This window comes from Hordeum vulgare, unplaced genomic scaffold (assembly GCF_904849725.1).
Source record: "Hordeum vulgare subsp. vulgare unplaced genomic scaffold, MorexV3_pseudomolecules_assembly, whole genome shotgun sequence".
Classification (NCBI taxonomy): Eukaryota; Viridiplantae; Streptophyta; class Magnoliopsida; order Poales; family Poaceae; genus Hordeum; species Hordeum vulgare.
The window spans coordinates 184,912-209,403 of record NW_025422489.1 but is presented as its reverse complement, the minus strand read 5'-3'; the positions used below and the strand labels follow the sequence as shown (position 1 = coordinate 209,403).

The 24,492-nt window shown below is 42.9% G+C and overlaps 3 protein-coding genes across 3 annotated transcripts; 2 read left to right on the top strand and 1 right to left on the bottom strand.

Moving 5' to 3' along the window:
* Positions 1 to 837: 837 nt before the first annotated feature.
* Positions 838 to 2,069, bottom strand: LOC123416977 (NADH-ubiquinone oxidoreductase chain 4-like). Its single transcript, XM_045106835.1, has one exon. The coding sequence runs from the start codon at positions 1,689 to 1,691 to the stop codon at positions 1,164 to 1,166; it is 528 nt and encodes a 175-aa protein (XP_044962770.1). The 5' UTR covers positions 1,692 to 2,069; the 3' UTR covers positions 838 to 1,163.
* Positions 2,070 to 14,882: 12,813 nt separating this feature from the next.
* LOC123416975 (NADH dehydrogenase [ubiquinone] iron-sulfur protein 3) lies at positions 14,883 to 16,453 on the top strand. The gene has a single exon (XM_045106832.1). It carries the CDS (start codon positions 15,138 to 15,140, stop codon positions 15,708 to 15,710), a length of 573 nt encoding a protein of 190 aa, XP_044962767.1. The 5' UTR covers positions 14,883 to 15,137; the 3' UTR covers positions 15,711 to 16,453.
* Positions 16,454 to 16,535: 82 nt separating this feature from the next.
* Positions 16,536 to 24,459, top strand: LOC123416981 (NADH-ubiquinone oxidoreductase chain 3). Its single transcript, XM_045106839.1, has one exon. It carries the CDS (start codon positions 16,611 to 16,613, stop codon positions 16,965 to 16,967), a length of 357 nt encoding a protein of 118 aa, XP_044962774.1. The 5' UTR covers positions 16,536 to 16,610; the 3' UTR covers positions 16,968 to 24,459.
* Positions 24,460 to 24,492: the final 33 nt, after the last annotated feature.

The following is a 24,492-nucleotide window of genomic DNA, read 5'->3' as shown; positions in this document are numbered from 1 at the left end:
CGAAAAAAGCAATCCATAGAAGGATTTGGCGCCGCTCACTAAATTCAGTGGTTAATAAAATTTGTAAATCGGTGGTTCCTGTTTGGAGAAGAATCAACAGAATAGCTAATAGCATAAAAACGGATCCAAGTAAAGTATATAGGAAAAACTGATATGCTGCCTTGATCTTTCTTTGTCTCGAACCCCATACCCCTATAATGATGGTAGAGTCAGGGGTGGCCCCAAAGCGGAATTGACCGGTGGTAGTTGGTCGAAGCTCCAGTGGGTAGCCACTCCCTTCTCAGGGAACCGTACGTGAGACTTCCGCATCATACGGCTCCGTCCCGAGCTTCCGTCGTCGGCCCTTGTCATTAGACCACTATGCTTGTCTTTTCCGCCTTGACTCTCGAATCTTTTGCTTCTCGGGTGGTGGCGAACAATGCTGCTTGCGTAGCGGGAGATGCCCGCCCGTCGTTTAGGCCTGCTTCCTGCCCGAAAGAAGGCTAGCCGGACTAGTGGTAGGGGACCCGACCGTAAAAAACCCTACCCTATTCTCGAACCCTCTGCCGAGCTCTACCCTGCCCGCATTTATTTGGAAGGGGGCCAAAGAAATGTCTCCACCTGCTGCCAACAGTCTTTCTTCGGAATTCTACTGAACGGGTCGATCCTCCCCTCCGTTTGTTTTAGCAACTTATCCTAAGGTCTCTTCGCCAAGAACTCTCCGGCAACGACAGAGGAACTAACCTGCCTGCAGTGGCGGGGCGGCTTTTTTTTTTTGAAATAAGACCTGGACGATTATCCCTACCCTCGGTAGCTTACGAGTTTACGTCCATCCCTGGTCGGGTACAGTTTCCTTTATTTTTATCCCTTGTAGCCGTTACCCGAATTCGCGCAAGTGTGTCCACACCCCCCCTGACTTGACGAGGAATCCATTCTCGCGAACAAACACACCCCCTACACACACCTAGGAGCACCCCTTCCTGCATATCCATACAAGACCTGAGTAGGCGGGTCGAGGTCCTACGAGGTACCCACTACTCGGAGTACCCTCCCACCAAAAAAAGATGTGTGGTTCGGTGGTTCGACCAGAAATGCTATGCTTACGCACAAGACTACCCCTCTTCCCGAAAGCTTCGCGGGGACCTTTACTACTTTACGACGACGGGGGACCGCCCGTAGGGGGTTTACTGCACAAGGCCCCTGCAGAGGAAAAGCTTGATCCCAGCGAATAGAAGATGCTCAGCTCCGCACAACATAGGGATTGGCACGCTTTCGGAAAGAACATAGAATAGTAGAGGATCCAGCATGCAGGACACGGCGATCATTAGAAATTCACGAATTAGAAATGCTGTAATATACTCTTTCCCAAAACTTCTCATACCAGACCAACCCACTGAAATGCAAATAGGGATCAGAAATGTGGTCAATATCACGAAGAATAATGAAAGACCGTCTATACCCATATACAAATGGATGTTTTCATAAGGAAGCCATCGAAGGCTTTCCACAAATTGAGATTTGGCCGTAGAAGGATCGAATTGTATCCGAGGAACAGGGGGATACAAAAAAGTAATAAGAGAAACGCACAGACCAATCAATCGTATCGGTCTTATTGAAGAATTTGGAATGAAAAGAGGAGTAATGCTTCCTAGCACGGGACAGAGAATAGGACCACTTAGATCGAAATAGCATTCACAGAAATGTTCTAACATAGAGTAGAATTGAACATTGAAAAGATTAGTTGACAACAGTCAATCAAAAGATGGGGCGCCAAATTACTAAACAATAGGGGTCTTTCTGTGCAAGTCAGCTGAACACCGTAATTGATGAGTGAGTAGGTGGGTTAGGTGCACCCCTCGCCCAGTGGGAAGTCATGAGGCTAGCCCCCCCCCCTGAATGAAGAAGTAGTGGGGCCCCCTGCCCGCCCACGTATGCGCCTTTATTTAGATTCTAACTAAATATTATACTGAACTTTATCCGGGAATCTTTCTAAAGAATCCATCTGGCAAAACGAAATTTGTCGATTTCAATCTAAGGTGCACCTTGCCTTTTTCAGGTAGCTTTGTTACGCCTATTCAGCTAGGTGGGGCATTGGTCATAGCCGAAGTCGAAGGGAAAAAATAAGGTAATGAGATGATGGTGCCATCAAGAAGTTTTCGACGAACGTAGTAGCGGCCAAAAATGAAACTCTTGCATGAAAGACCGGATTTGACGCAAGATGAATGGCGTTGGGGTTTTTCAAATGAAACCCGCGATCAGAAAGTCACCAACGGAGCCATACAATCTATCTAGTAGTGTGCCATGGCACGGTACTCCGCTTCGGCAGTGGAAGGAGCAACTGTCTATTGCTTTTATCTCATCCAAGATAGTGTCTCGTCTCCCCATAAAATAGATAAGCCTGTAGTTGAGCACCTATCTGAAGGCCCAATCGGCATCAGTAGTTGCACGCAACTCTAAAGAAGACGATGACGGAAAAAAGGACGGCTCGAGAAAAGGTACCTCGAATATATCTAAGAATCCGATGAACTGCTGCAAAGTGAACTGACCGGGGGGCAGCCATGAAAGGCTGACTTTCTTAGGAAAAGCCATCTGGGCAAGAGATCGTCAGATAAACCAAACTGCCGACCTACTGTCTGTACTGCGTCGGATCAGATAATGGTGAGCCATCAGTCGGACGGAGTTTAACGTAAAGCTCCAAGGGAGTGTCAACAGTCTTCTCATCATTGAGTTGAGCTCGAGTGATCAAGTCATGACGTTATTTGATCTGAGATACCAAATATCCACGAGGAGAATGTGCGACCTCCAAGCCAAGAAAAGGCTTAGGGCGCGTCAGCGCCTTCATAGCAAATAATTGATGAAGGCGACACTTGATCAGCGATATGGTAACGGAGTAATCACCAGTCAGTTTGATATCATCAACATACAACAACAGAATAGCACGTCCTCGAGGATAAACTGATACGAACATGGCCGAATCATGATCACTCCGAGCAAACCCTGCCTGGATAACATAACCACTGTGCTGAACTTCAAAAACCGACGCTATCGGGGCTTGTTGAGACCATAGATCGCTTTGCGTAAAGGACAGACAAGAGAAGAAGTCAGAAGGGCAGGTTCTCTTTCATCCGTCTTTTCTAGGTGCGCATCTCCATCTACTAAAAGTAGGGGTGGTTGCCATAGATAGATTGGGTCATTCGTAACCTGAGCAATAACCGATGCTACTACAGCAATAACGGAAATAACCGATGCTACAGCAGAAACTACAGCTATACGTGGCGGCCCCACACGCAGCTTTGTTTAACAAGCATCACCCTTCCTTTCTTTTCAAATGCTTCCTCAGTCAATCAGCAGCTTATTCGATTCCTATTCTTATTAAACATCTGATATAGATGGTGGGAACAATGAAGCAGATTCTTCATCTGTAGGTTGCAATCCGTATGATTTCTTTTCTCGATCTCCTGCTTGTGTTTCACCTCGCACCTAAGCATCACGTTCCTAGGGACAGAGACATCTGCGCTCTAAGGCAATCATAGTACTACCAGCATGGTTACATCGTTCTGCGGGCAAGCTTCAACTTCAAAGTCACCTGATTTGGCACCAGCCAAAGGAGTAGGAACAGCAGCTGGGGAAGCACCATTACCATCCATGGGATGCTTTGTGAACAGCCCCCTCTGTTCAATACCGATACCTGTCAGATTCCATAGCTGATGAATCTCTTTCTTTTTCCACTCTTTCCCCGTCACGCAAGACGCTTTTCTGGCACAAACCTAGTAGTTATTTGTCCTGCTGATCTTGGGTGAACTGATGACACTGATGCTCCAAGACCAAGAGTTTTCACAGCCAAAGCTATTGAAGCTGCTCCCTCCCATGAATCACAGCTTTCTGGACGCACTGCTTGAACACCATGGAGCAAGATAGAGAAAAAACTCCTATCCCAGTTGATCGAGCTGAACCCACCCACCGCCGGGCAGGTGCATCAGCCTCTTCTTTCTAGTTTCCGACAGGGCTACCCGCACTAGCCTCTGACCTCTACTCCAAAACCTGAACTTCACAGATCCGAAGCCTAAACCTTCACTACTTCCATCACTTCACAGAGCAGGTCTTGTTTTCAAACTTGCTTTCGGGTTAAGTGCAGAAAATCAATTCAATATTCCTGTCATTGAGGATCTATTAGATGAGCTACATGGTGCACAACTGTTTTCCAAACTTGATTTGAGATCAGGTTATCATCAGATAAGAATGAGAAGAGAAGACATTCATAAAACAGCTTTTAGGACATATTTTTGTCATTATGAATACTTAGTGATGCCATTTGGACTCACTAATGCACCTGCTACCTTCCAATCTTTAATGAATCATGTTTTTGCTCCGGAAATACCTTTTGGTATTCTTTGATGATATTCTGATATATAGCAAGACCAAACAAGCTCATCGCACTATCAAGTCAGTCAGGAACTAGTCTGCCAAGCTTAAGAAGAAGTGAAAAGTAAGCAAGTTGTCATCTAGTGAGGGCTAAAAGACACGGAGAACATCCCCCCTCTATTTGCCAATAGCTTCCGCCTTCCTCTCTTTCATTTCATGTCGGTTCAGCCGAGCCAATAGATTCCATAGGCGGGTCAGTTATAGCTGTAGTAGCCTTTGATTAGGTCCTTTCAATAGACTTTCCGTAGCTATAATTCGATAGACTTTCCGTAGCTCAGTACTGCTGATCGTTGACGCCCGCAACTGTACTTACGGCTGTACTTGTGAAAAGAGATAGAGCCGTCTCGCTATGACTCAAAGATGGTCAAAAAGCTAATAGATGGGCCACAAAAGGTAGAGGAGAGGGGGTAAGAAGAGTAGACTTACTACTGGATACAAGATAGGGTATACAGCTAAAAGGGTGAGATAGAGGAATGAAATGAGCCAGTGAAACGGTCCACCACCACAACCAAGACCCAATTCAATACCAAATATCCAATTTTCCCAACCAATACTTTTGCCCTATGCTGGAAATTCCATGAAACCAGAAGTGCCAATATATACTTACCTTAACCAACCGCTTCCAACTCAACAGCATGACCCGTACCAATACCTGCAAGAACAAAGGCCGCAAAATCAATATCAATATGGGCAGCAGATACATCAACCTCCTAGAGTTTCTTTTCCAATATTTGAAGGGGCCAGGTCTTGGATACAAAAGTGTGAACATTACTTTTCGGTGTACCAAGTTACGGATTGGTACAAGGTAGAACTTTCGGCTATGCACCTTAGGGGGAGAGCTGAAAGCTGGTACAACAGTTTCTTAGTGAATAGGGGACAAGTATCTTGGCAAGAGTGAATTCAAGAGATTGTAGAGAGGTTTGAGGTAAGAAATGTGGTTGGTGTAGTTGATGAGTTTAATCACTTGAGGCAAAGAGGAAGCCTAGAAGAGTACAAGTCACACACAATTGGCAGAATTGAGGGCTGCCATGTTGAGGTGCAATCCCTATTACGATGACAACCTTTTTCGACAAAGTTTTCTTGGGGGTAAGGGTATTGTAAATAGAGATAGATGTTTCGTCCGGCTCTGAGAAACAATTCGGCAACCCCGCTCTTCCCTTTGCCTCTTCCACATCTATTTTTGAAACTTGATTCGGTTGAGTTTGAAGCAAGGATCTAATCAGATAACGCTTTGTTCTCCAATGAATGGAGGTGGAATAATTTCTTGAGATAGAGAAAGCTACATCTCGACTTTATTTAAACGAAAGAAAAAGGTTAGTCCTGCTCCTAGACTTCCAATTCCAAGTAGTAGTAACGGAAAGGAACAGGTTTAGGAGAACTTTTTTTATGTCTTTCTTATAGCGATCGCTGAAAGTCAGTCAATGCCCTGGCTTCAATGAATGAAGACCGATGGGCTACGAAGTGGAGATGATGTCGTCGTGTCATTGCTCGTGATGTCTTCACCAGGATTTGACTTACCAATGTGAAAGGTACCGTGCCAGTGGTTCTATCATTTAGATAGAGAGTGATTTTTCCTTCTTGTCGAAGAAAGATATGACGTTGGGAAGGGAAAGGGAGTAGAAACGTTTTCGTAGCCTTGGGGATGCTGATACCCGATCAATGAGAAGGTTTTACCCAAGAAATCCATATTCTTTGAGTTTCAGTAAGATCACTTCCTGGCCATAAGCAACGCACCAGTCCTCTTGTCAATGACTAGGGTTGATGACCCTTATTTGTGAGTTTGAGCCACACCACATATAGTTGAGTTGGAAGTTGGAAAACTAGTCATCATTGTTTTCGCTAAGGAGTTGATTGATTTCTTGAGGAATTGCATGCTCGTATAACGGAGAAAGTGCTCGATCAAAATAGAAGACAGACAACTGCACCCGTACACGCTACCTTTCCTTCTTCTAACAGAGGCCCATCACCTGCCAGCAAGGACTCTAGGAAATGTTACCAGATCCACCATCCTCGTTCACTTCCCTTGACTCTCCAGCAAGGTATGCACAAGGCAAGTCGGCACCACTTCTTTGTTTCTTATCTTGAAGCCGTAACGCCTGATACTAGAACCAGCTCCTTTCTGCGATACTACAACCATTCTCAAAATAGGCTGCAATAATGAGAGTAGAAACCAATGCACATATTTCTTTTTCAAAAGGAGTGTTCCTTTGCACGAACCTGTGGCCCTCGTTCCGTGGATGAGTTCTTTCGCGCATTTGGGGGGATGGTTTGCTGCTACACTCAATTACCCTATTGTATATCACACTGACAACTTACCTCATTCAAGGAAGGACAACGGGAAACATTTCTTATCGACTTAAGACTAGTAGAGCTACCAAAGATAGAGTCAATCCCACCTCCCAGGTTGCTAGAAAGAAGCTGGCTGTTATTGGCTTGCCAAAACGGAAATCCATAGTATAGTGGATTGAAGCCATATCTTCCGTGTGCGTTGTAGTATGGGTGACTCTTAGGAAAAGAGAAAAGTGAGCTCTTCTGGGAAGTGAGTTTCAAAGCTTTGATTGGACTTGAGAGTAGTACTCACCTTGCTAAACTGCGCATTCTGTTCCAGTTGCAGGCCATTGGCCTGTTCTAGTTCCATTCCTTCCATGCGTCCTGCCATTCCTTCTTCTTGCGATCCAGTTCCAGCAGAAGAAGTGATTTCGATTCCTATCAGGGAAGACTCGGCACTTTTACGACCCGCAAAGGACTTGAAACTAGTTAGTATTCTAAAGAAGATACCCGGCTTTAAGTAGTTCCTCCCATGCCAACGTAAGATAGAATGCTAAACTGAACTTAGAGCGAGGAAAGGTCAGCTATGAACCAAGGTTATTGACCCCAGTCTAAAGCCTCAACCTCAATAGAAACGTACTATACTATAAGTGTGTGTAGTATCCCGCCCTCAAGCGATGAAGAACTCCTCTTGTCAAATTATGTACGAAAGCCCAAAAGCTATAGCAGATTTGCCTAAAGCAAAGCATAAATAACCCCTCTGAACTTATGCGCCATTTGAGGGACCCAGTGCCCGTACAGGCTATCAATAGATTTGACTGCACTGAACTTCCCTAGAGTTTCGTTGTCTGCTACCTGAGATAGCTCCAATGATTTCACAACCCATCGCCATATGCGGAAAACCTCCTTCTTAACTTGACAGCTAAAAATGCATCTTGAGCGCGGAACCTGTCGAGTAATGGAGAACCCTATACGAACGATAATAACCTCTTTTCGCTTCACTGCCATGCCGAAACTGCGAAGTATCTTTCTGAAGCTTGCGACTTTATCCAATTCAAGGATGGAACTGAACCCAAATGAGTTGTTAGTGGAAGAAGACAGCTCACCAAAGGGTTCCTTTACCGATTCTGGCATCTATCCAGTACCTTGACTGGCCCATTCTATTAGAAAGAATCTCTTTGATCCCGCGCAACAACAGGAAAGATTTAGTGGACACCTCTTAAGCTCGGCCTTGGCTTTCTATTTCTCTTTTTTCGTTTTTGCAAAAAAGCATGGCTTTGCTTGTGCCGGTGCTTACCCAGACCCAGACATAAGAGAAGTTAGGATGCAGCAAGTGCCACGGCAGCGCTTCAGCTAGACGTATAGCTAGAGAGTACAAGAAAAACGCGGCTGGCTTGATAGCTAGAAAAACAAGCGGCGGATTCGATTCTTTCTTTGATAGCAGAACGGGATATTCCACTCTTTTAGATGCGCACCGCACTTCATCAGTAGAAAAGCCCGGCGCCTGAAACCCAAGCTCAAAACCACCCTTCCTTTAGTTGGACCGGCATACATATCTTATCTCGTAAGAAACCGGGGAATATTGATTTCGAGTAAGCATCGTATCCTGATCCTGCTATTGATGTAGATTTAGCCACACCAGCACCTGAGCCCGCAACTGCTGCCTCTGTAATCGAGGAATATCCCGTCCCGGATTTGCCCTAAAGTATTATGGGATATCTATTATTATTGGCAACTTGTTTAGTTCCCGCAGAAAGAGATGCGCCATAGTATCCCTCGGGCATGGGCCAACCACCAAGGCCAGGAACTAGAACAACTCGATACTTTCCACCATCCACAACCCTTGATTTCTCATATTTGTGCAACGGCTGTTCTGGCACTATTCTCCGATTTCCACCCATTGTTCACATTCTATATACCTTGCCCCCTCCTCCCAACTTCATCACACCCGCCTTTTTAACATTGTTTTGAAACAAAGGAAACATGCAACTGCCCGTACTTTCCCACTTGTATAGCCCACCACTTAATTAATGCGCGACCTGATGCGGGTCATATTGGATGATCAGCGAACCTAATTATATTCACCTGTAGCCAATGACCAATACATAATCTCAGAATCCTCACCCAGCTCGGTTGATTAGATCTCCCTTTAATTCATATATGCTACTTCCGGTCCGGGCATAAGTGGAAACCCATTGATCTCGGGATCAGGACTCGAACTTAGAAGCTCTTCCTCTTTTAGCAACCGGATTGCTCCTCGCAATAAATATGGCTCAGGTGTTGGATCAATAGCTCCTGTTTAGGAAGGATGTCATGGGCCCCCAAGCATCCCCTTAAATATGGTGAATGAAGAGAATTGGACCAGTCCTTGAATAGGAATGATGGGTATCCTTGTCATAGGGCTATGTTTCTGTCAGAGTCTAGTGGCACCCTTTAAAGTAGTCTGGCTGGATTGCTGCTGAATAGCTTGATGGGTCAGGGCCGATTGACAAGACTAGCTAGGCTGACCTTCCAGCCATACTCCATCCAATATCGAACAAAAGCCCCCTCCCGGGGCAGGTACGCGACTGTCTCTCTTCCAAAGTGTGATCATCTTCTCCAGTCTCCCGTTTCCACCTATTTTAAATGGTCAGCCTGTGCGGCATCAATTGAATTTGAATTCTAAAATAAAGTAGACTTCGGTGAAGGAACCTATTCTCTGGTATCTGCTTCGGCCATCTCATCTGGTTTCGGCCTTCTTTGTGAGCAGCTCCTAACTCGCTCGACGGGGTATGATCGCTACTGTTGATAGGTCGATCGGAAAAGAATAAGTTCCAGGACTGAACAGAAAGAAAGTACTCTAACACTTTCTTCGCCATTCTTTTCTATGAGGAGCTCTATTTTGCTAATACAAATGTAATGCTACCTCCCTACGGCGATTCATAACTAGAAGAACTCGTTGGCACAACCAGACCTTATTAAAGGCCTCGGCCGTCTGATCGACTGAAAGATCTTATCTTGGAGTTCTAGTATGGGTCGTCGGCCCTTTCTCCTCCTCAGTAGGTGCAAACCCAGGTTCTGTAAATGATTATAACTGCCTTGGAGCTAGATAAGCAAACCTTCTTCTGTTTGAGTATGATGGATGTTACACCCACTGCCAGATACAAGCAAAAGCTTTCCAGCTAAGCTAGGAGTCAGAACGAACTCATGAAGCTATCCTTCTTCTTGGATCTCAAGATTCAAATGGAATTTTATCACCCCGGATTTTGGCTTTAATTTCCACTTTATACTTGAGTTAAGCAAGGCACCAGCATGGGAGAGAAGATAGCCCCTCGGGATCGCTTACTAGCCGGCCTGCTTGATTTATTTATGAGGTATCCAGATGGCACTGCACCGGCGAGGGAAAGGGAAGCTGATGAGAGGTAAGGGAAAAGTCCATTTAATGAATAGGTTCACTACAGACTGTACTATCTCTAGACCCCCTCTCTATACTCCCTCATAATATATGGATCCCCCGGATAATATTGATCCTCCAACAGCTGACATATCTTATCTAAACTCCCGGAAACCTGGGCATGGCTTTTTCGAACTTAGTTGATTTCGCAAGAAGCAACTTGAAAAGCACAAAGACTACATCTAAACAAACCTTACGTCTTCGTTCGGCTCATTCTTGCTTATCTCACCCTATTTCCTTACTTTAGCTTAGAAGTAGGCATATGGGAAGTTACACAAAGATGACTTATCGGTTGGCCTAAGCTTACTCGATTCCATTCTTTCCAATATCATATACGCCTAGTGAAATGCATCTATCTCCTCTCCTCCCCTTCTTTCTTTTTATCCATTTTATATACCTAGTCGAAGACTACTTCAGATTATAGGGCGGGCTTTTCTACCCATTGACATAGATGATCAAATAGACACATATTTTAGTGAGGAATACAATTTTATATTACCTTCCTTTGAAGAAAGGAGTAAAAAAATGTTGGTAGAATTTATAGAGCGTATAGCCCAACTGGTATCTAAACACAATGACGTGAAAACCGTTTACTTTCACAATTTCTCACGATTCGATGGTATTCTCTTAATGAAGTTTTTAGCAACTCATATGGTCGAGTACTCCATTAAACCTCTGATGAGGAACAATAAGCTTTACCAGTTATCTGTTTCTAGGATTACTCCATCTGGGCGGAATCAATTGTTGTTCAATCTACGAGATTCCTACACTCTACTCCCTAATAGTCTAGAAACATTGGCTAAGACTTTATGTCCGCACTTAGGTTCAAAAGGGTCAATAGCACATGACGAGGTTCAAGTGTCTTCTCTGAAGGATAATAGGGCCCAATTGTTGGATTATATGGAACAAGATATCCGTCTTTTAGCTGGTGTGATGCTTCGGGCTCAATAAATTTATTGGAAAAGGCTTATGTTGTTTGTCCTACTACTATTACTCGCCCATTCTTGCCATACAAAAAGAAAAATAATACACTACTTTTCCCAACGGGGAAATTTTTGGGTGTATATTACAGCGAAGAGCTGAAGTATGCCCGCGATTTGGGTTACCAGATTATACCACTCAGGGGTTACTTGTTTGAGGAGATGATTAGTCCTTTCGAAAGCTTTGTGTCAGACCTCTTCGCCAGCAGACAAGAAGCTAAGAAAAGTGGTGACGATGCTATGGCATATGTTTACAAGATTCTCATGAACTCGCTATACGGTAGATTTTTTAGAAATCCGGAAAGTACTATAACGGAGGTATGCAAAAAGGAACGATATGAGTATTTGATACAGAACTCCAATTTCATCTCAGGTGACATGCTAAGCGATCATTACTATATGGTCAGTTAGAATAGCAAAACAGGACATGTTGACAACTCATCTGACTGGAATCTTCCTACTAACACAGCTGTTCAAATCTCAGCGGCTATTACAGCATGTGCTCGTATTCATATGTACCAATATATTAGCAGACCTGACTGTTACTACACAGATACAGAAGGAGCTATTCTAGGAAATCCTCTTCCTGAAGATGAAATCTCATCTATGGAATTGGGTAAGTTAAAACAGGAGCACATTGTAAAGAATGCATACTTCTTAGCACCAAAAGAATGCATACTTCTTAGCACCAAAAAGTTATACGTTACTTACACCCACTGGTGATATAATTCTAAAGCACAAGGGTCTAGAAAGACTTGGTTGATTATGAATGGTTTGTCTCACAATACGCCGATCTGTCTCGAACTAAGCAGGGCACCGTGGAATCTTCATTCAGAATAGATTGGCACACACTGGAAATAGCTAAAAAATGCTTACAAGTTAACATTGGAATCCAAGTAGATAACAAAAGGAACCCTGTGTTTGATAATAAAAATAAATGGGTTGATACTGAACCTAAGTATATAATATACTTTGGTGGAGAAGAAAGCACTATTCTAAAATATGAATGAAAGAATTTGCAGGAGATAAATGCTAGTATGCAGTCAGAAATAGCTATACTTCAGAATAATACAAAAGAAAGGGATCTGCATATATCACGTCTGGAGTCAGAAATGGCTATACTGCGTAAGAAAGATCAAGAAAAAGATCAGTATATTGCGAGTCTGGAGTCAGCATTTTATAAACTGCGTGAAGAGATAATCTCGAAGTCAGCTGATGATAAGCATCCAGAGGAAGCTGTTATGCACCCAGTTACACCACCCCCAATGGTCAACAAAGAGGTGCCCCAACCTACCAACAAGAATCCCAAAGATTATACCTCTAATATATAAATGACCCCTAAAGATAATATAACCTTTACAGATAATCAAAATAAGGGGTCTAAGAAGCCGAAGGGGAAGAAAAAGAAAAAGAAAAAAAGAGAGTGCCGATTCCCTGTAGCAGGATCGATTGAACTGATGCCTGTGGCAGCACTATGAGTTTGGTGTGAGCGAAGCTAGCCTAGGCAACTCAACAAAAGTCAAGATGGATGATGGCATGATCTAGCAAAGCAGAAATTACTTAATCCCAATATTAGTACAATTAGATACAACCCTGTTCTCTTTGTCTTCGTTCATTCTTCATTTTCATGCAATTATGAATCATGTTTCTACTTATTCTCATATGGGTAACATCTTTAGAAACTAAAAGTTAGTACTGTCTTCCCATATACAAGTGGCATAAACAATCCTTTGACGAACTTTCTGGTTAACATAGAATCTATGAGTTTTTTCTTCTAATTACTACTACTAACATTATTCAATCTGGTATCCAAGAATTTATTAAGCTCATCCCGCAAGCACATGTACACATCTTGGATTTTACCGTCTGAAGATGGAAGAAGATTCGTTCTCCTACCCATTTCTAAGTTAAGCAAGAGATAACTCATAATTTGATATGCACTCGCACTCGCATCTTGGGTCACTGGAACCTGATGATAATTACTCACTCCTTCATCCTGAGAAAGGATCTTGGCTATGAAAAAAAATGGATCACTAGCTTGCGCAGCAAATTGAATGAAACTTTCGTCCGAAGTAAACATTTCAGTCTGGTGTTCGTTATACCATTTAAGGGCATCATCTAAGTTCGAGAACTTTTGATACTTAAAGGCTGCAGCACATGCTAAGTGTTGACTGAGATTCTTTTTTTCCGACAGGTGGTTTTGTGCTTGAGGTTGAGGATGATCGGCAGAAAAGAGTAATAAACTTTTTGACAAATCACGCTCATGAAAATGCAATACACCTGAACGGTAGATTCTACCACGGAAGTCCATGAATGCTGGCAAATAGAATTGATAACCTTCGTATGCTGACGCAAGTCTTATTAAAAAATCTTCATAACTAGCCTGCTGCACCTGTTTTCATAATTTATTTAACAGTATGTTATAGCTACAAGCATTCTTAATACCTTTGACGTTATTGAAGTAGCACTCCCTCAATATGTCTGAGGCTTCTGTCGGATTCACGCGAGCCAGAGCATTTGGTAAAAGAAGCCCACACTCAACTAAACATTGACGATTCTTTTCCAGAAATCTCAAGAGCCTTTTGTTTATTTCAAACGCTTGAGACTGAAGCCCATTCAAAATATCACACATCTGCTTGTATTCTTTTTTATGTAACTTTATATAGAAGTGGTTTAAGTCATGGGAAGTTAATAGCCGAAAGTGATTCTAGATATCCCCCGTGGGTTTGCATAAGTAACCTCCTATCAGATCCGATAATGTATCAGGATCAGACCCCCTCTCTGCTGGTTGCCAATCCAAGGGTTTGCAAAGCATCGGAAGATTTAGTTTGATAGGGAGCAGATTTATGTTCAAATTGCACATAACATAACAAGAATTCTCTATATACCCTTGACCTTTCTTAAGAACCAGCACTGGATCTTCTTTTGTTACTCCCCTATCTGTTGATATATGTAGAACATTTCTTTCAATCATGAATTGGAGCAAGTATTTCCCGATATCATAATGACACTGAATTTTTTTCTTTTTCTCTTTTTTGCTAGCACCTTTGGGCTGAACAACATCCTTAACTGATTCTACCTTACTAGTGAGTACTGCTTCCACCTTACCACTACCTGGTGCTTTGTATTGTAGAAACCTTGCTTGTTCTCGTACAGTTGAATTAAGTTGATCTATAAATCTAGCTGCCTTAACTGCGGATGATTCCTGAAGAGTGTTGAATACCAAGCCTAGTACATGAATCATGATAGCCTCAAGCGTATAGATACCAAACATCTTAAGCATAGGTAAGCTACTTGGTAGGCAACCCTTTAGATATTGCTTAGCGTTAGGCTGATCTTTATTAATCAAGAACTTTACTATGTTAGGAGTTACTTTAAATAGATTATCCTCATCGAACTTCATTGTGCAATTTGCAATTTGATTCTGTAAATCTATTAATTCAGTATCGGAAAACACACCATTTTTATTCTTCTTTTCATTAATCAACAACTTTCTAACATCATCCTGATACATATCAACATTAGAAGTCTTTTTCGTTTTGTCAATATCCAACAGCTTAGCGTAGTAATCGTTCCAGAACTCCTTAATAATACGTGCATTTTGCAAAGATTTCTCATTCTCAATGCTATCATCATATGTCTCGGAACAATAAAATAGAACCTGCATACTTTTATTTGTTACCCTTACTAAACCGCAGTAAGGATACGAATACGACTTAAATAAACAACTAGAATCTCAATATAAGGAAAGGATCAGAATAAGTACTAATGCTCTGTATAATACTTTTCCCCGAGCGATGGTTTAGCGGATTCGGAATTGTAACCAAGCATCCTGGGTTCTATACCCGATTCAACACTAGAGCATGCAGCCGATCCTGGATACATAACTCTCAAAAGTGTGCAGTGAGGGATCTTTATTGGTAGCCAGTCTTTCACTTCTGCCTCTCCACTCCCATGCCTTTCTTGGTCGGACCAACCCAACCGGCGATTTCCGACAAGTCTTTCTGCTTAGAGCAAGAAGCGGAACCAAAATAAAGCTTTCTTTATTTTCATTTATGGATAACCAATCCATTTTCCAATATAGTTGGGAGATTTTACCCAAGAAATGGGTACATAAAATGAAAAGATCGGAACATGGGAATAGATCTTATACCAATACTGACTACCCATTTCCATTGTTGTGCTTTCTAAAATGGCATACCTATACAAGGGTTCAAGTTTCGATCGATATTTGCGGAGTGGATCATCCCTCTCGAAAACGCAGATTTGAAGTTGTCCATAATTTACTGAGTACTCGGTATAACTCACGCATTCGTGTACAAACAAGTGCAGACGAAGTAACACGAATATCTCCGGTAGTCAGTCTATTTCCATCAGCCGGCCGGTGGGAGCGAGAAGTATGGGATATGTCTGGTGTTTCTTCCATCAATCATCCGGATTTACGCCGTATATCAACAGATTATGGTTTCGAGGGTCATCCATTACGAAAAGACTTTCCTCTGAGTGGATATGTGGAAGTACGCTATGATGATCCAGAGAAACGTGTGGTTTCTGAACCCATTGAGATGACCCAAGAATTTCGCTATTTCGATTTTGCTAGTCCTTGGGAACAGCGTAGCGACGGATAATTCCGAATCTACATAGGTCTAGTCCAGGGGACAAATCAATAGGAAATGCTATTTGCTTCTTAAGAAGAAGAACTTTTTTGAAATGAAAGAGTTTCCACGGGCGTCGGATATCATTTCTTCAAATAAGGAAGAAGTGTTATCGAAGGATTTCCTTCCATTCTTCCTAGTATGGAAGAAGTAAAGAAAAAGTACTGCGTCTCGATCTATACGAAAGGGCACTGGTTTTTTCTTTCGGTTTCATTGATAGCAGAAGAGTACGCTAGCTAGCGGAGCCTGAAAACGCTTGCTTGCGCCCCACCCCTACGGAAACTATTGCCTATGCTTGCTGCTCGCTCAGTTTCAGTAGAAGGGAAGAAAAGATGGTCACTCCTTTTAGGAACATGGCGAGCCTTACTTACGACTGTTGCACTTCACTCGCTGCTCGTTCATTCACTTGCTCATGAACTCGCTGCTTCGCCAGAAGCGACTAGTCGCCTCCTTTCCTCCGCCGAAAGATGCTTAGCCAGAAGCGACGAAGGAGGGGAGCTGGGGAAGGCCGACGATGGCAATGAGGGGGAAGCTGTCGTAGAAGCTTTGCCCCTTGCTTTACATAAATTGTTATGAACTTACTAAATGACCTTATTTATTCTCCCGGAACGCTAGCAAATCTAATAGTTCCATCTGCTCTTCTTAACTTAAGAACGAAGGCCGCCATCCTTCTTATTCAGGAACCCTTTGTTTGAGGAGGGCGTATCCCCGGGAAGGGGAGAGTGGCCGAGCGGTCAAAAGCGACAGACTGTAAATCTGTTGAAGGTTTTCTACGTAGGTTCGAATCCACATCTGAGCGTCTTTTTTTCGGTATGCCGCTCCGCGAGCAAGGAGCGCCGCGAGGAGAGCGAGAGAACGAAGTGGGCTTTGGTGATGTCGGAATTTGCACCTATTTGTATCTATTTAGTGATCAGTCCGCTAGTTTCTTTGATTCCACTCGGTGTTCCTTTTCCATTTGCTTCCAATAGTTCGACCTATCCAGAAAAATTGTCGGCCTACGAATGTGGTTCCGATCCCTCCGGTGATGCCAGAAGTCGTTTCGATATACGATTTTATCCGGTTCCTATTTTATTTATTATCCCTGATCCGGAAGTCACCTTTTCTTTTCCTTGGGCAGTACCTCCTAACAAGATTGATCTGTTTGGATCTTGGTCCATGATGGCCTTTTTATTGATTTTGACGATTGGATCTCTCTATGAATGGAAAAGGGGTGCTTCGGATCGGGAGTAACCACTTTTGAAAGGGCAAAGGGGGGAAAAAGTAAAGTATAAGCGACATATGGCACGAAAAGGAAATCCAATTTCGGTAAGACTTGATCTATCATCTGATTCTTGTTTTTTTCAATGGGGGGGACTTTTCATAGTTATCATTGTGATAGCTGCTTTAGTAGTGGATCCCTCCTTGATCGTGACAGATCAGGTTAGGCAAGCACTACTGGAAGTGATTCTGTCACTTTTACAATATGTTTTGCTATATGGTGCCACGCTGATTGAAGAAATGGTACCGGCCCTCTGGGGGCAGGAGCGATGTGGGACCGTGGGCACAGGGGGGCTTGAAAGTCCTTCCCGTTCGGGGCAGGAAACGTACAAAGCCCCACACGTTCATCTAATGCTATCATCTGATAGTGATAGTGAGAGCGTTAACCAAAGGGGTGGGAGCGATGTGCCTCCTTTAACTATTGACTTGAACCGACCGGCTCAGGATCAGGAAGATATTAGGCAATATGCCGAATCCATAAAGGATTTTAGAATTGACGAGCAATTCGAGAATTTCAAAAGGAATGATTCCACTTCCCCGCTCTATGATCAATTATGTGCCTACGTGGGAGATGCTGATGTTGTCAAAAACAAGTGTATCCGAGAGATCTCGGAGAACTTTCATTCAACAGACGCTGGGTTAATTGATTTCGTCAATCAGACGGATGACACTGAAGGGCAAAGAAGAGTTATATGGGATTTGATAAAGCTTCATTTTCAAGATGAGCTTGATAAGATCCCACCCGAACTACAACAAAATGCAAATCAAGAGGAGGAATGAATGGTCGCCATCATCATCATTCTATTTTTCGTTATCAAGATAAAGGGCTTCATTTGAAGAGTTAGTTGGCCGGCCTACCGGCCCGCAGATGTAGAGAAAGAGATAGAGGTTGCCTCTCTTCTTGAACTGCGAAACCAAAGGGACGCTTGGAAAGAAGGGAACGCACGGCTCTTATCTGGTTCGAATCCAGTTCGTCCCGGCCACAAAGACTACACCAAACTACACTAACTATGAGTTTATGAAAGCAAGAACTACTAATTGTAAAAATTACAATCGAAAGCCCCCCCCCCGGTAGAAAACCTGCTATCGTTTCATATATGCGCTAGGAGATAGTATCCTATCCCCCTCAATCTCAGGAGTCGCTTTCTCTATGCCCGACTTACGAGCTCTTTGCTTATTATTTCTCGGGTGGGATGAAGGTCGAAATGTCTAGTTTGAATTGCTTATGCTTATATAGTTTGAATCGTCTAGCTTCATACCAAGGTTGTTCTACAAAAGAACCAAGTAAGAAAGTAAGCCCGTTCAATTGAAATAGCTTCCTCGCTTCGCAGTTCGATACCCACTGAAACTATGGATACGATAGACTCGGGAGGGGGAAAGGGTTACTTTATTTGGGCTGCTAAGTCTTTCTTGTTGATTCCGGAAATAAAGAGGACCTTCTTAATCCTTCGTGCTCCACACCCGCCTCACTGGACCTATCCATTCGAGCTCTCTCCTCTAATCCCAACTCGACACGGCTGGACGACGACGCCTGTTCACTTATAACGAAATCACACGTTAAGCCCGATGAATTCATCTACAATTTCTGGATTTGTCGGTTTGGCAAGGCAGAACCAGGGCCCTTCCATTAAGGTTATATTATAGTTTCGATAGGAGAGATGCAGACCAGATAGGAATGCAAGAATACTCTGTAAATTGTTTATTAATTGGTTTAGTCTGTGGAAGAGAAGTATCGATCTAGAGGATTGCCCCCCCCCAGACTGACCTAGTTGTCCTTGACTTGCTTCGGAAAGAAAAGACCTAGTACTTGTTTACCTTGACCATGGCTACTTTCCCGCCGCCTTTCCTTCTATACTTTTCCTATGTGCTATCCCAGGCATCCCTTGTCAAGCTACCTATCCCTACGAAAAAGCAAGCCTACTTACTACGTGTTTTCCTCTATTGGCAAATACGCATATACTGACCTACTCACGTGCATATCTTGCATAAAGCCTTCCCCTAAAAAAACAAACTAGCCCGTATCTTCCTAGTCCTTGTTGCCAGCCCTACTCGACTTTACTCGACTATTTAGAAAAAGCTACTACTTGAATGCATACTTTTACTATTATTTAAAGAAAAAACAAAAACTATTTATGAGTTTATGCCCCACCAACAGAGCAAAAGAACGCTCAAATGAGGAACTAGAATATGAAAGTGCAAAATCTCCTACCGAACAAAGAAAGCACTATATCTCATTTTAAAAATCTGGTAAAAATTCTTCAACCTAACTCAACACAACTATATTTCGACTGTATATGTATGTTTGTAACGTGCCACAAAACCATCTTAAGATTAGACAGTTATCAATCAGCAAACGCATTGACCACATGCAAAAAATCAAGACGGATCTCCTTCCTTTTATTCGGTGCTTTCCTTTTATAAGTCACTGCTATTCTTCCTTGACCCTTCTTACCTTTGCTAGATTTTGCATTCCCCTCATTACTATTCGGCTCAGTATTATCTTCACCTTTGGAATTGCTTCCACCAGAAGTAGACGACAAGTACCGTAGATGTCATAATTTCGTATATAGCAAATTCAGGTAGTAAGTAATGGAACTGTAGCATGCAAAGGGACTGTACCATGGAAATTGAGAAGAAATCTCCATCAAGTTTTTCCATTTTATGCCATATGAATAAGAGATTCCTTTTAGTTAGAAAGCTCGCGTAGAAGTTTGCTATCAAAGACCTCGGTATTCTTTTCATCCGCGGTTTCCCACTTCTCTGTCTCTGGGTGAATGCCTCTACCAGAGGTTATGCGCCAGCTTGGGAAAGCCTTAAGTTATATCTTAATCTGTCTTGCAAGGTAGATTGGATCATGTCCGCGATAGAAGTTGCGGAGGAATGAAACGACGATTTCGGTATAGGAAGAGAAAGGGATTGTGCTTTCGACCGTGGCGAGATAGGATAGACTTGGGATTCTTTCTTGGCCCTTGATTGCCAACACTCTGGGGCTGAATTAATTAATGAAACTAATAGGAAGGATTGGGATGATGAACTGGTGAGATTCTTTCTTTCGCTGACTGACCAAGGTAATTAATTCCTTCCATTGGCCAGGCGGGTAAGCAAGGAGACGACGTTCTCATTAAAAAAAATGAAATATGCCATGCCGAATTCAAAAACAACTCCTTAAACTCCGTCGTTTACCGACATCCTCTCGGCTATCATACGTCCTCCGCTTATCTCTCTTAGGCATAGGCATCTCAACACATTCCTCCTTCCGAGTTGCTTGTCCGAACTTGGCTCTTTAGTAAAACGAAGGAGCTGCTAAGCTATTATTAGGTATCAATTTAGGAGCCTTTTTTCATTTCCAACTACATTATTGTGAGCATTCGGAACCCGTTCCTACGCGGTCATCAAATTGGCTGGCTTTGGACCCTCGATCGCAGCAATGAACTCAGCGTCCCACTTAACTTACTTTTGGTACTTTTGAATCTTGTCCCATCCCATAGCTTCACAAGTGAATCTACCTATGGATCCATAAAGTTGATCATTACTTTTCAAATTCTTATTCCATGTGTCCGCCATAGCGCTTATCTATCTCCTGGTCTGATTCATCTTTGGAATGTAACCGGACATATTACAAGGCGAAAAAACAGTGATTTCATCGATTCCGGATTGCCCAGTGTCTCCCTTTCCCTCTTTCCTTTCACTTTTTCTTCGGCTGTCACCAACTTTGTTCAATGCTAGTCCCTAACCCATGAATAAGGGCTCCGCTGGCTACCGGGTTCAGAGAAGTTTGTAAGCTCTTTCTCTTTTTTCGTTTTTCGCCACCTCCTGTGTCTTTCCGTTTAAGGTCTTTAATTCGGCATTAGCTTCGTTAGAGAAAGCCATGCGTGAACTACACAAAGCATGGGATCCTGAACACCACGAAAGAAAGCGTACTACTTTTCAATAAGGTCCGACTTCAGAGAGGAGAGACATGAACTTGTTTTAGGCGTAGAAAAGGCATACGGTATGAAAGATTGATTGAAAAGAGGTAGGGACTGGTCTCGCTGCTAAGGGAGAAGGAGACCTCTGTCGGAGCAAGCTAAAGAGCCCACTTTATATCGTCGATTTCAGGTAAGGCACTCGATCAAGCCTATACATCCGGGAATTTAGCTCCAAACCAAAGACGACTTGCTTTGCTGCATTTCTTGGGCCGGGGCTTTACTTGATTTTGGCGAAAGAAAGGCCATATGATCTACTTTCTGGTGCCGGTCCCTTCACAAAGATAGCCCCTTCTTGCTCTTATTCTTATTCTTATTCTTATTCGGTGGAATACAAGAGTTCTGAAGCTCCTTTCTTTCAAGTGAAAGTTGCCTATCTTTCTTGGTTCGGAATCCAATCCAGTTGAAAACAAACAATTGCCCGATGGCAAAGTCAGATGAAAGGCAAGGAGTGTAAACCACGTACGAGCGTGGCGCAGAAAGCGAAATGTTTTGCAGCGAGTCAAGCGTAATACGATCAAAAGGAAATGGGGTCGATGCTAAAACTCAAACAGTTCCCCAGAGGGGGCCCCGGGTTGAAAGAGCGAGCTACATTCTTTCATAGAAGACAGAAAATAAGAGGACTGATGCTTTCTTACTTCATCTTAATATAGGGATGCTTTATGTAGCTTCCAATGAATAGGAAACAAGATGACCCATGGGGCACTCAGTGACGTATCTAAACCGTCTATCCAGTACTGGCTTTTCACACTCGGGAATAGAAACTGTCGGCACTTGAAGATGAACGAAGCGAAATTACCCCCCAAAAAAAGCCCTTATACTCACCTTGGTGGGGACTGACTGCTCTCCCCTACGAAAGTAGCATCGCGATGCGGAGATCAACAACACATATTCGCATACCATGCTTATCTATTGATGTCGCAGATCAGCGGCAACTCCCATACTAAGTATGATGTCGCATATCGGTTGTCTAACTACAAGGGTGGAACCTTTTCTTTTTAACTAGTCTTAAAGTGGATGTCGCAGCCTTGAGTTCTTTTTATTGAATTCACGAGATTGAAAATTAGGATGGAATGAATAACCTGGAGATATATTCCTTTTCTCAAATAGTTCTTTAAGTTTTTTCTCTCTATCCTTGGCTTATTCAATAGAGCTTTCCTTCTTTTCATTATTCGATACTGCTGTGAGATACTACGAGAGCTCGTAGGCAATATGAGATAGAGCTGACTAAGAGAAAGAAGTAAGCGGATCTTGCAGCTGTTTTCATTCCTTTATTTAGGTCTTGAACCTATTAAGTAGAAGATCAAGCACTGATCTGATGGATCAAATGCTTTCGGATGAACTACTCGATCAAGGGCTTCCCAATATATTTACTAACTTCTCTTCGTTCCGCATGAGAGAAAGTTATAAAGACAGATTTCCGAATCGTTTTTTTAGTCATGTTAGCACCACGCTTCGCTTTCCGGTATCAGGTATATAGCATTTACTCTTTCTAAGCTTTTCCGGTTATAACTCGTTTATGATATACCAACTGCGGCCTGAAGCACCAACCACCAGTAGCATTTCAACCAAACCTTGTTTCTCGATCAAAAAGAGCGCCCTTCCATTTCTTTTTAAAATCAAACGTAGATAGGGACAAAAGCCTGGCCGATAGAGGAATAAGTGGATGGGTCTACCTATGGTGGTTTGAAGTCATTCACAAAGCTACTCAGACTTTTAGTGGATTTGATGCCGGGTCTTAATCCCCAACTAGAAAAGAAACTGAAACTCGATCTCGAGATATGCCGGCCGGAATGCCGCAGGCTCGGAAGGAGGTAACGTGAGGCAGGGTTGATGTATCAGAGGTGGAAAATGGACTTTCTATTTTGCATTTCCAGATGAAAAAACCAGACAATGGGTATTAGAAGGTGGACCCTTGGCACATTGCTAACATACCATTACTGTTGAGACAATGGCAGCCAAAATTTCAGTTGAAAAAATGGGAAAAAAGAAAAATCCCAATTTTAGAAAACTGTGGGGAGTTCCTAAGGAGTACATTAAAAAAGAAGGACTGAGCTATATTGCTAGAGCTAGTGGTTTGGGGAAGCCTCTCTAGATGGATAAAGTCACTGAAAAAAATACAATATTTGCTTTTGCAAAAGTAAAAAAATACTTTTTCAAGGATCTTGGAAACTATCTTAGTAATTACTTACTTATTAAGGAGACGAGATTGAGATTAAAGCAGAATATGCATGGAAGCCCAAATCCAGTGCTGTTTGCTAGGAGTTTGGTCATGACATTAGCAGATGTCCTAAGAAGAAGATAGTAGAGTTTGCTCCTGTCAAGAAGAGTATTGAAGCTGTTACTGAAAAGCAATATATGTAAAAAGAATATAAGTTTAGATTACCGGTCTGTCTCCTTAATAAAGAGTCGAGGAATAGGAGGAGAATCCCCAGGCAAACAACTAGGGTTCCAGATTCACTGGGCAGAGAAGGGAGAATAGTATCCTCTCACAGTAGGTGACGTTTTGGGCGAACTCACTAGTCTCCTAATTAATTCCCCACGATAGGAAAATAGAGAGAGCACAAGACTTTTAAGCACCTTAGGGGTTGATGTAGAAAGCTTGCCGCGAGTCAACAAGGACCAGCGGTGTTGAGGCAACTTGCCGCAAGTCAGAGTAGACTTTAAGACCAACTTGGTGTAGAGACGACTATGATGGTCGGCCTCCACAGACTGAACGCGGGAGATTCTTTCACCCTGTTTTTAGTAGTGCGAGGAGGATAGAGCTCCCAGCAACGAGTGATTGTTCGTACGAGCGAAGGAGCGAGCATGCTTTACCCTTAGAGTGAAGTTGACATTCACAGGTCTTGTGGGAACTCCTTCAGTTCAGGTAGCCATAGTCACTCAGGGCTATAGTGGTAGTAGCAAGATCGAAATTGTGAGATTGGCTCGATCACAAACTATCAAGAAGAAAGATCAAGATTCACTTTTGTCGGGCAAAGAACTCTATTGAGGAAATGACTTCGCTCACTGAAGACCAAGCAGCAGCCATTCTAGATGAAAGGACACAAGCCTAAAACTTGAATGCGGATCTATTTATCTTGAATTCCTATCTTCAGAAATAAAGAGTTGCCTATCTTCAGAAATGCTGGTATAGTTGACTTGCCTCTGTTCTCGCACCGGTGTCTGCCAGGGTCTGAACCATTAGGTAGAGGATCAGCTGAAAGAAAAGGCAGACAGAGATCTTGTGCCAGATCCGTATACATTCAGCACCCTCATTACAGCATTTGCTAAGCATGAAAAGTGGTTGGAGCTATGCTTATGTGCACGAAAATGCAGGAGAAAGGATGGCACCCAGAGACGAGGAAGGGCGTAGCAAGCGACGAAATGCTTCGGGGAGTTGAAAATAAGCATAGATCCGGAGATTCCCAAATAGGTCAACCTTTTGAACTGCCTGCTGAATCCATGAGCAGGCAAGAGACAACCTGGCGAACTGAAACATCTTAGTAGCCAGAGGAAAAGAAAGTCTCATGTTGCTCTTCAGAAAACGCGTA